Source organism: Epinephelus fuscoguttatus, linkage group LG6, assembly GCF_011397635.1.
Source record: "Epinephelus fuscoguttatus linkage group LG6, E.fuscoguttatus.final_Chr_v1".
In the NCBI taxonomy this organism is placed as follows: Eukaryota; Metazoa; Chordata; class Actinopteri; order Perciformes; family Serranidae; genus Epinephelus; species Epinephelus fuscoguttatus.
Genome location: NC_064757.1, coordinates 43,178,448 through 43,190,515, shown reverse-complemented (window position 1 = coordinate 43,190,515; position 12,068 = coordinate 43,178,448). Strand labels below are relative to the sequence as shown.

Below are 12,068 nucleotides of genomic sequence, written 5' to 3'. Positions count from 1 at the left end.
ACACTGACTGACAGCTGACTCCACTCATAGCACTGGCAATCTGAACTGGTCAGTGGCGAAAAAAAGCACTTTTAATGTGCAAACTTATACGGGGCGCTTTTGCCCTCGTTACCATTTTAGCTCGTTTCGCGGCTCCAGGTTGCATCCGCCTCCCTCAATACTGAACCAATTCAGTACAACCAACCAACCGGTTGTACCCATGAATCATACGCACACATACACATGGGGAAATAGGGCCCAGGTTGAAAAATACCGAAGTTGTCCTTTAAGACATCCAATGGTACTAATTATGTCTGCATAAATTGTTGGAAAGGTGGCTAAATAACACTAAATATTGGTGAGGAAACACCTGGCATTTTCAGAATGGTCTATTGAACTTTCACCTCAAGATATCATATTTAAAAAAGGTTCTACGGGTCGAAAATCTCCCCTAAGTCTAAGAAGGCTTGTATATGTACGTAAAGCAAAACTAGTTTTACTTGCTGTTTTTTTCCACTCCTCTGTAGTCTCTGAGGCTGCAGAAAGGAATGCTAAGGTTTAATTTTATGCCGATATGCATCATTAAAGAAAAACAGATACAAAAAGATAAGATGGCGTGCAGCATCAAACCAGTAAAGTACAGCCATGAAGTATCTGTTACTGCTTTGGTCATAACTGAGCTGCAAATGTGAGGAGAAGTGATACAACGAGAACGCAACAAGAAAAATCAGGTGATCATGATGTGCGTTCAAACAACTGAGACCCCCTGCCTCTTCCTCTTTGACTTCACGTGTCACAGCCGCCACAGGTAACACACACAAATCCAGTGTGGATGCAGAGCAGCATCTCCATGACTACCTTCATTGGTGACAGCCAGCCAGGAAATCACCCGCTCCCTAAAATGGTCACTGGTTAGTGCTGGTTAGCACTCAACATGCTGTCCCAATTAAGGAATCAAGTCTCCCTCCCACGCTGTGTTCAGAGTTGTTGAGGGATTAATAAAGTAAATAGCCCTTCCCAACTGTTCTATGATGAATATTTCAAAGGTGCATTTTGAGGATTTTTGGTACCAAATCAATCCAAAACACAGACTCAGACTCAACATCTCATTTTAATCAGACTGTTACACCTCCATATTTACAATAATCTGCAGCAACTTGTTCAGATCACATGCTGAATAGCAAACGGCTCAACCAGAGTTAAGATAGTGAAAGCCCTTTCATTCAGATTTTTCTTCTGCTTTTACTGATTGGTTTGTGGTTTGAGGGAACACCAGCAAGCTGTATTGCACTGAGTCCCACAGCTGAGCAGCATCGCGCTGCTGTTGAGGAAAAATCACACAAATCTGCGAATGTTTAAAGTGTTCATTCAGACATTTGCACCTTATATGAGACCTTTGATGCTTCGGCTCTTCAAACTCTGATTGTGTAACTTCAAATAAAAATGTTTTTGTTTTAAGCTCTTTATGAAACTTTACTTTCCGCAGATTTGCATCATTTCGTCCCGACAGCAGCGACAGGAGGAGATCACAGGCTGGCCAGAGGGTTTCCTAACATGAGCAGGAACTCATTGCCCTCGTAAGAAAACATGATAAGCCATCTGTGTTACACAACAGTAGTCAGGATACTAAGACAACAAGTACAGTCAGTAAGTTGCTCTCAGTAGCATCATGAGACAGAAACATCGATCCAGACTGAATCATGCAGGAGAAAATCTGTCCATGGAGCGTCTTTCACAACAGATCAAGCACAGATCAAACATGTCAACACTTTGCAGGAAATTACATTTCATAGCAGTTACATAACACATACCGTTACATAGAAAACGTTATATAAATAGGACATCGTGGGGGCAGCAGGGTCGGTGGGGGGTTCAATTCCCCTGACAGCAGCTGGTGAGTCTGTTGCACCGGAAAAGTCCTACCGTTAAACTCTGACCCCAACCTTACTCTGACCTCTGACCCCTGAACCCCTGCAGTGAAATGTGGCATCTCTAGAGAGAAAATGTAAAACAAATAATAGTTTCTCACCACCTTAAAGAAATAGCTGCATTTAAAGTCACAATGAAATAAAATGACTTTTTGAAAAAGTCACTGACAAATAAATTCTGCTGAGGAAGAGTGTGTGATTGTTTCAGCACACCAGTCACCAGAGGAGAATGTTGCTATGTTTCCACAAACCACAGGTACATTACATTTCTCAGTTTCATTTGCACAGTGTTGGGGGATAACTTATTAACAACAGTTACGTAACTAAATTACAAAATAAATGTTACTGTAATCTACTGTAAACAAATTTAAATACAACACCGTCAAGGGTGGGGTGGCTTACAAGGATCTGTGTGGACGGGCACATTTTTATCAGTTCTCTTGTCTAAACTTACACTGCCTCCAGTCTGGCAATAAAATCAACGAGCATTGCTCTGAGCAACTTAAAGAGGTACTTCACTGCTGGAAAGATGGCCTCTTAATAAAACTAGGATGTCTCTGCAGTAAGAAGACGCAAATACTTTTGACATTGGCGCTAAAGAACCAGAGAAAACAGAGAAAAAGAAAGCTTTTGCTCAAGAGGGAGAAAAACCTACAACTACCAGAATGCAATGCGCCGCACCAGGCCAATAAATGCTCCTCCACGTAAGCAACAAATGCGAACACGTTAGCTTGAAACAAAAGCAGCCGGCTGGCAAAAAATGATCTTGATCTCTGACAGTTAAACAGTGAGCTAAAAGATGTTTCTGAAAACATCTCAGGAGAGAAATGGGCAACTTAGTTACAGAATCTTAATTTATATTTAATCAGCGCTGCTAAGTTTTACTATCTGATCTCAGATTTTTCAGCCACCATTTTCACTGTGCAGGAAACAGTGTGGTGCCCACTTCCTGTTCACAAATCCTCGCTATTACAGCTAAAAACGGCTCTAAAATATGTTTCTAAAAACACTGTTGGTGAGAAACAGGCAGTGCAGTAACACAATCTTTATATATGTTCGACCAGTACTGCCTTTTTTAACTGTTTGATCAGATTTTGGTTTGAGTTCGAGGCGGGCGGGTCGGCTCTTGATCTGCTTCTATACTCTGTGTTTGCAAGTAAAGCCTGTAGTTTGAGCAACAGCCCGAGGGCAGAGTTTCGCCGGTGGGCGAGGAGGGAGACCTGGGCAGTGGTTAGATGGAGAGAAGCTTAGTACAGTTCATTGTCACATACTACCCACACTGTTCTTACACAGAGCTGGTGAAAATAAGTAGAGTTGTACCGATACTGGTATCTGTATCGGTACAACTCCGATACCAGTATCAGAAATGCCTCCGATACTGCCTAAAATGCGGTATCAGGTATCGGCGAGTACAGCCTATGACCAATCCGATACCACGTAATGCCTCACGTCATTACACATACGCACGCTACAGGCAAATGAAACGCAAACAGAGCGGAGTTTAAAAAGCATTCTACTGTAGCCTTTAAAATGTCTTTTTTACCAAAATGTGTGGCTGCACTTTAACCTGTGTCTTGATCTGTGTCAACACTGGATAACAACAATTTAAAAAAAAGTTTTATGGCATTCATTCTACTATTATGTATTTATTTCTTAATATTTTACAGAGAGTTTTAGGAGTTGAGACATACAACAGTTCATATCCCATCCATTTTTATTTCACACGCTGGTATTGGATCGGTACTCGGTATCGGCAGATACCTAAGGTTCAGGGATTGGTATCTGTAAGGAAAAAGTGGTATTAGTACATCTCTAAAAATAAGTGAAGTACCTCTTTAAGTCTGCCATTGCCTGGCTATGACCAGCCGACTACCGTGTTGTAAGACATAATTCCTTTACTGCGAGAATTTAACTATATTTTCCTTCTGAAATCAGAAAAGGCTCTGAAACTACTGCTGTCAACATTAAAATGCTCGATATCAAATCTGACAAAACCTCTATAGGTTAGTTAATGTAACCCCAGTAAGTCACATAATAAAAGTAATCAAATGTAATACGTTACATTACTTTGATGAAGTAGTTAATTTACGTTTATATTTTTAACAGGGTAACTATTAATCTGTCATTAAATTTCAAAACTAACCTTCCCGACACTGCACATGTATCGTAAACGCTTCTAACGTGATGCAGTATATGAGCTGACTCAGTCATCCGGAGGTGGAGGGGATGTCGAGGATGCCTCCTAAGCTGCAGACCACTGTTCAAGACCAACAAACAAAACAGATTGTTTTTTCATTGCTGTGTTTCCAGCAGCTTTTCAGGCACCAAATGCGGATGCTTTTTATTTCCAGCGGGACAGAGGGACACAAAGAGCTGTTGAGACATTGCTGCATTTCCAAATTGGATTGTGCACCCAGAACTGGGTCTCGTAGGCCAAAACATGACCTTTTCCCACAGACCTGTGTGGCTAAACTGAACCATATAATCACAGCATTGTTAAAACGTAAAATTTGATGTATCCACTTCATAATAACAGAAATACAACACATCTGTGTTTTGCAGAAACATACAACATTTTCTCTGGTGACTGAGTTGGCTTCCATGGTCAAGAACGAGCTTTCAATCTTGACTTTTTCAGTGATTCTACAGCGATAGCCCTTGTGACAGTGCACATGTATGACAACAAATGCAGATCTTTTAATTTTCCTCATGTCTGTTTACCAAACTCCTGCCAGGAATACATTTAAAATCACATTTCGTACATATTTCATAGACGGTACGACCAAGTATCTGCGGGCACCCTACAGAAAAGCTGAAGGGTTTAACATATTCAGGCCGGCTGGGAAACTGTGTAACAGATAGAGGTGATGTATTTCTAAATTCTTGGCACAGAACAAACATAACACCTTAAATCTGCACTATGTATTTGGACCATGTTCAGGAAATGTGTGAAAATAATTCAGTGCAGACAAACCAGACGTGTTCTTCAAGCTCTCAACCCAGTATCTGTTGATAAATACCTTGAAACCAACACAGTAAATGTAATGTATACAGGGATTTATAAGTAGTTTGACCACAATAAATCATGTGAACTCCACAGTAGACTTAATTTTCAGCGAGACCAGTTAAGCAGGCACTACTCCATCATGCTTGAATTAGCTACAGCCTTATTAATGTGCGGTCATATTATCAAGAAGTCTGTTCATCAAGGAAAAAGTAAAACTGCCTCTTAAGCTACGGCTAACCCAGACTTGATAAAGCTCTCGTGCCTAGCTGGTGGTTTCTCCAGCAGGAAATGGAACAGCAGGTTCTTCAGCCTTTTGGCTATTTCTGGCTCGCTGGCAGCAAATGTTTATTAATGTGAGCTTTCTCTGTTGAAGGTATGCTCTGCAGGATTTCCCTAAAAAATATAGACTCTTAGAAAAGTAATCCCTCTCGAGCACCACTTACAGTACGACCCACTCTCGGTGTGTGGCGGTGTATTTGTCTGCAGAGTCTCTGACCTGTCTGGATTGTCTTATTTTCTGCATTCAGGACGTTCATGGGCACGAGGGCAAGGTATCGTTTTTAGGATGGGCTTGTGGTATAGCCATACTTTTAAACGTTCTGTGGCATCTCACCAAACCACACTATATGAGGAGTTAGAGCTTTATGCTGGGCAAATTGTTTGCATCACATGGCTAACATTACCTAACAGTCACGTGGTTCCAGTGTCAGTGTGAGTTTTTTTTGGAACTGTTTAACAACTCAGTGTTGGACGTTCGCTGTTGTTGCTGCTGTGCTAGCTCATGCTAAGCGGGCAGATGTTGTACTGACCATTTGCCAGGAAGAGAGCCGCTCTGGAGACGACAATCCAGGATCAGACACCCAGCACAAAAAGGACTGAATGCAGGTATCGTTTGACCGAAGACGTTTCGATACTACTTGGTACTAGGTTATTTCTGTAAAGGTATTAAGTAGCCATACGCAGCCCTACTGGGCACAGCACACAGGTGAGATCAGGACTTTATAAAAACCAGGTGCCAGACCGTCAGCAGCAGGCACTGAAGAGGAAGCTATGACACAGCACTGCAATAACACAAATACAGTGAGGCAAAATGCCAAGCGGACAGAACTAGTTTCAGACTGAGAATAAATCCGGGGTTAGCTTTTACTTTTACACACAGTAACCAATAGTTCTGGCCTAGTATACCTTTTGATAAACCAATAAATAAATAAAGCACACAGTAAATTACAACACCAGAGTGGAGCAACTGTTTGGTTTTCGGTTCAGTTTTCAAATTTACTGGAAGTTTCTGCATGCAGCTGTCATGGGAAATATACATTTCTATGGCATAATGTTTTTTAGATGGTAAAAAAATTATATTGTGGTCAACTGCTGTGTTTTGCCTGTTATACCAGTGTATGCTTTGCATTGAAATTTACAATCACTGGATGTAAAAGAGCCCAAAATGACAGAATGTCTTTAAACGTATGTGGTCTCTGGTGTCCATTTACTTTTAGCTAGAGCGTGTTATTGAGTTTTCTTTCTGAACGATCGTCTCGTTAATTTTGTTTGTTTGTTTTCTTGTCCTTTTCGACCACAACTACGTCAAATTCAGGAGCAAGACGCCCTGAAAAACACATTTCATTGTGACTTTAACTCCAAACTCCACATTTTAAACCTTCCTGCAGGTTATAAAGAAACTTCTCATCATTACAAAAAAACAGGTTGAATCTCGAGTGCAGCATGTCAGACCTCTTGGCTGTGACAAATAAATTATCTTATAAAACATAAACACTTCATCCACAAAATCATCTCTAACCCTTGAGATCTACTTTGTACATCAGGGGCCCCCAAAGGGCCCAGTTAGCCGCTGTTTAAATATTTAAACTCTGAAGTGTATTTACATGAAGTCACACACGGTCACTGGCTGTCAGAGAAAGTGCTCTGACCCTCTTACACTGTGAGGTCGGGCTCGTGATGCACGGCGATAACACTTCTCTCCACTTCACACTGATCTGAACAGCGATCAGCTGCCAGAGGGTTGAAACACAGATATGAGCAATAAAGTAACAGACTACAGTGAAGTTAGTCTTTGCATGGAGGCAGACAGTAGATTCATTATCAACACTCGACATGTCAAGAGGTGATTATCTTAAGACGCTACGTGGCTTGTGATTTAAGAGTCGTGTACAGCTGAGAACAAAAGGCAAACAGCCCGGAGGCTTAACAAAGAACTTGCTGATAAACCTGAGGAGGAAACACAGAATACAACCCTCCAAATAAATATGATTTATTGTCTCTGACGAGGATACGCCGCCGTCTGCTGGCAGGAAAACATCCCGGGTCAGCGGCCATCTTAGAAAGTAAAGCTAATTCTTAAATCAACTATTTCATGTGAAACCCGAGACTGTGTAAACATACTTGGAGCTTCCCACTAACACCCAGCTAAAACACACACAAGCACAGAAAGAAACCTCAATCTTCTCTCTGAGAAATGAGCTCAACGTCCATCAGATACACATTTTCCACTCTCACACAGGCTGATTATCAGATGGATGATTTTTCAGACACTCATTAGCATCTGAAGTTCCCTAAGGGAAACAGATCAGCAGTCTGTTTCAAGTGTTAACATTTTTTTTTTTTTGCATCACCTAATTCTACCCTGAAAGAACCAAGATAATTTGCAGATTGTTCAGTCAGGCTTGAAAAGATTGAAATTATTTTTTGCATTTCAGTGGATCACACAACACAAGTCGCACTGTGCTTTCCTTTTTTTTTTTTTGCATCTGGGTTCTGAGTTGGGGAGTCAGTGCAGGCAGGAGTGTTTATTAAATCCTCTGAAGTGACACATGAATCGTATTCCGACAGTCCGCTTCCGTCATCAGGATCAAACTTCTTAACTCTGTGTCGTCAGCTTGTGATAAAGAGCAGCATCACACTGAGGAGCATTCAAGAAAGCTTCACAGCCTCCGTAAAATCAGCCTTTGAGACAACCGACAGGCATCTGCACAGGCACCTCTCCGGGCTCTGTGCAGGTCCTCGCCACATCTCACTGTGGGACCAAAAAGACCTGTGTCATGCTGCGCAGCACAACCACAGAGGGCCGATGCCTCCAAAGTGACCGAACCGAATCCGTCATCGTCAGGGCTCATACTTGGCATCGGGGGTCTGGTCGCGGGACAACAGGAGCCGGAGCCTTCTTCGCGTCCACGCAGCTGAGGCAGGCAGGAAACAGCGGGCTGAAGAGGCGGCCGAGGCCCTTCCGGAAGACGCTGTTGGAGAGGCTGTAGATGACACAGTTACAGAAGCTGTTGCTAATCGCCAACCACGTCGTGAGGAAGGAAGCCACTTTGTGGTGATACAGCCCAGCGCTCTCCAGGAGGAAGTAGAGGATGTACGGCATCCACAGCATGTAGAAGACGCTGGTGATGCGGAACAGCACCATGGCGTAGCGTTTGTCCGTGCAGCCGTCGCAACGATCCCCGCGCTCGCCTTTATCGCCCTCCGTTTGCGAGCTGAAGCGGGCATGGCGCTGGGTGATCTCCCTCGTGTGCTGCCGGCAGATCCGAAATATACTCCCGTAGGTGAAGCAGACGGTGAGCGCCGCTGGTGCATAAAGCAGCGCCACGATGAAGGTGCTGAACCCCGGGTTGGTTTTCCACAAGTCTGCACACCATTGAAATATGTCCCCATGGTAACCTGGCTTCCCCCAGCCGAAAAAGGATGGCAGGAAGATCAAAGCAGAGTAAACCCAGATAAGAACGATGCACACCCTCAGCCGGCACGGCGTCACCAGCGTGGCATACGACAGAGGGCGTGTGATGGCAATGTAGCGGTCCACGCTGATGCACGCCAGTGACGCCATAGAGACGCTCTTCAGCACAGAGACCATGTAGCCAAACGCCTTGCAGGTGAGCTCCTCATTCAGGCCACGGAGGTAGTGGAGGAGGGACAGCGAGGGCACCAGGCAGCTGACGCCTACCAGCAGGTCGGCGTAGGCCATGGTCTGGATGAAGTGGCTGGTGGTGTGGTGGTGCAGCAGTGGGGCGCAGTGGAAGACGAAGATCACCACCAGGTTGCCGGCAATGATGAGCACGGTGAGGAAGAGGATGACGACCACCTCCAGCACGCAGGTGTCCAGGCTGCGGGAGTAACCCACGGCGCCCAGCAGGCAGAACGGGGGAGAGCCGCTTTGGTTCGCATTGGAGGAAGAGTTCATGTTTAGACTGGAGGAGGGAGGGAGCAGGAGGGGGCGGTTTCAGCTCAATGCGGCCGTCATCCTGTCGCCCGAGTCTCTGTTTTAATCCTGAAGTTGCTCGTCCCGTCTTCTACTCCCAAAACAAAGAGCGCTCCGGTTCTTCTTAAATCAGCATCTTTTCTCCCTCAGCAGGCGGCGAGCCCGTCCTTAAAGTAGCAGTAATCCATCGGTGTGTGCAGAACGCAGCTTGCTGCTGCTGCTGGGTGTGAAATACGTGCATGTGTGCGACCTCGAGGAGCACAAAAAAATCTCCACCACAGAACAAGAGATGCCAGTCTGATGCTGCAGTGCACACCGTCCTCCCCTCGCAGCTGTTTATCATACCCCCCCCCCCTCTACTGCAAATCCTGAGGTAAGCACTCTGCGCCGGCACACAGCCACCGAAAAATCCAGGCATCCACTTCTCGGCTCTTTGTGACGGAAAAAGGAGGGAAAAACAATGGAGGAATTCCCAGCAGCTCCAATGTTAACACTCCTCCACACTGACAATGACGGCTGTCTCAGCAAACAATAGCAAGACAGTCCAAACAAGCAGCGTCAGATCTGGAAGTGGCAGCCTCGTCCATGGTCCACTGACAGGGGATGAACACACACACTTCAGCACACACACGCAGCGTCTCGAGCAGGAAGAGTCCTGGAGACAGGCGCAGGAGCGTTGGCAGGCGAACATCCAGAAGTGATGGATAATGTCACTGGGATCTCTTCTCAGTGGAGCTTCTACTGAGGCTCAGAGGCAGCCGGCTGACTTCCAGTGTGTGTGAGAGAGTGTGTGTGTGTGTGTGTGTGTGTCAGAGAGTGTGTGTGCATGAATGTGTGTGTATGAGAGAGACAGAGAGCACAAGACCAGGGAGGCAGGCAGTAAACTGCCTCTCCTCTCTGCTGTGGTGGCAGTAGTGATGATGCAGCGCTGCCACTGCTGCTTCCCTCTCCTCCCCCTGCTCACTCTCTCTCTCTCTCTCTCTCTCACACACACACACACACACACATACACACACGCATACACACACTGGTGTTCCCTCCCCTCCTCGCCCCCTCGTCCTGCCTTTCCCCCCTTTTTTCTTTCACACACTCATTGTGACTCTCCCTTTCCTCCTCCCTCCTCCGTCTCCTTCACTCCTCACCCTCAGCCCCTCTGTCACCGTGTTTCCACCGTACAACACCACTACTGCAGGAAAACCAGTTTGGGTGAAGGACAATATCCCAGTAAGGGCGGATTTGTTTGGTTTACTGGTGGTTACATAACACCGTTTTAACAGCAGCATTTTAGTAGTGCACTTTAACGTGAACCAGGTCCGAACTGCACAGTGAGATTTGATCACAGCTGAGGAAACATTTCATGATATAATCTAGACGTCTACAGCAAATACGCTTTTGAGGAAAACTTTTTGCTGAGCAAATTACATTTTGTATTAACATTAATAAGGGAATGTTGCGAATTAATGATCCTGGCAAGTTGCAAAAATATTCCCTGTCAGCGTATTTCATTAGTATTCCACCAAAATACATAATCTTGCAATACACTATCCAGTAGTGACTACAGAATTATTTCTTTAATATAGCTTTATTTTAAAATAACATTTAACCAGAACCTCAGAATTCCATCTCTGCTTTTTGCAGATGATGTGATTCTGTTTGCTTCATCACTCTGTGACCTCCAGCATGACCTGGGGCAGTTTGAGTGTGAAGCAGTTGGGATGAGAGTCAGCACCTCCAAGTCTGAGGTCATGGTTCTCTGCTGGAAAATGGCGGATTGTCCCCTCTGGGTTGGGAGAGAGTTACTGCCCCAAGCGAAGGAGTTCAAGTATCTCAGGGTCTTGTTCACAAGTGAGGGTAGAATGGAGCATGACATGGATCAGCAGTTTGGTGCAGCATCTGAGAACTGAGCCAGAAGGCAGAGCTTTCCATTTCCTGGTCCATCTGCGTCCCAACCCTCACCTATGGTCATGAGCTCTGAGTAGTGACTGAAAGAATGAGGTCACTGATACAACCAGCTGAAATGAGTTTCCTCCGTGGGGTGTCTGGGCTCAGCCTTAGAGATAGGGGGAGGAGTTTGGACATTTGGAGGGAGCTCGGAGTAGAGCTGCTAGTCCTTCGTGTCTAAAAGGGGTCAGTTGATCAGGATCCTCCTGGGTGCCTCCTGTTAGAGGTGTTCCATGCACGTCCCACTGGTAGGAGGCCCCGGGACAGACCCAGAACACACTGGAGGGATTACATATCTCATCTGGCCTGGGAACGCCTTGGGGTCCCCCAGGAGGAGCTGGAAAGCGTTGCTGGGAAGAGGGACGTCTGGGGTGCTTTGCTTGGCCTGCTTCCCCTGCGACCCTGCTTCAGATAAGCGGCTGAAAATGGATGCACGGATGGATGGATTTAACCAAAATCAGGATCTTTTCTTAACCTTCACCAAATTGCAGGAGTGTGGACAGGAACCAGAGAGTCACTCTGTATGTCCTCCATCCACCCCGACCACCAACTACCAAATCTGTGCAGGACCACCTCAAGGAGCTTTATGTCTTTGTGTCTTCTGTCTATAAAATGAAGTCTGGCACAATTTGGTAAAGACAGTTTAACTGATACCAAACTTTTGTAAACTGTCATTCTTTGACTTTTTTTTTGTAGTGTAGCTGCATTTTAAAGCATTTTTATCATATTCTTTTGGAGTTCTTTAGCTGCACCATTTTGCAATTTGCGAACACACAAAATATTTATATTTTTCTTCTCCAGTTCCGCTCTGCTGTCAGCAGGCACCCTGACCCACCAGTAGGAGTCACGAATGCAGCAACAATGTGATCCCTCACTGGCTTCCCACCCATGTATCTCCACTGCACTGCACTTCATGTGAAAAAATCGTTGACATTTTTCTTCAACTAATTTAAGTGCTGTCTAAAAAAGAAGATTCATGTTTGGGAGAAAATTTTAA

General features: G+C 45.0%; 1 protein-coding gene across 1 annotated transcript; it reads right to left on the bottom strand.

Moving 5' to 3' along the window:
• Positions 1 to 1,114: 1,114 nt before the first annotated feature.
• Positions 1,115 to 9,479, bottom strand: LOC125890797 (probable G-protein coupled receptor 21). Its single transcript, XM_049579609.1, has one exon. The coding sequence runs from the start codon at positions 9,110 to 9,112 to the stop codon at positions 8,042 to 8,044; it is 1,071 nt and encodes a 356-aa protein (XP_049435566.1). The 5' UTR covers positions 9,113 to 9,479; the 3' UTR covers positions 1,115 to 8,041.
• Between the last annotated feature and the right edge of the window lie 2,589 nt (positions 9,480 to 12,068).

Bases quoted from the DNA above. Each gene is read 5' to 3' on its own strand.
- LOC125890797 (XM_049579609.1), bottom strand. From the start codon at position 9,112: ATGAACTCTTCCTCCAATGCGAACCAAAGCGGCTCTCCCCCGTTCTGC.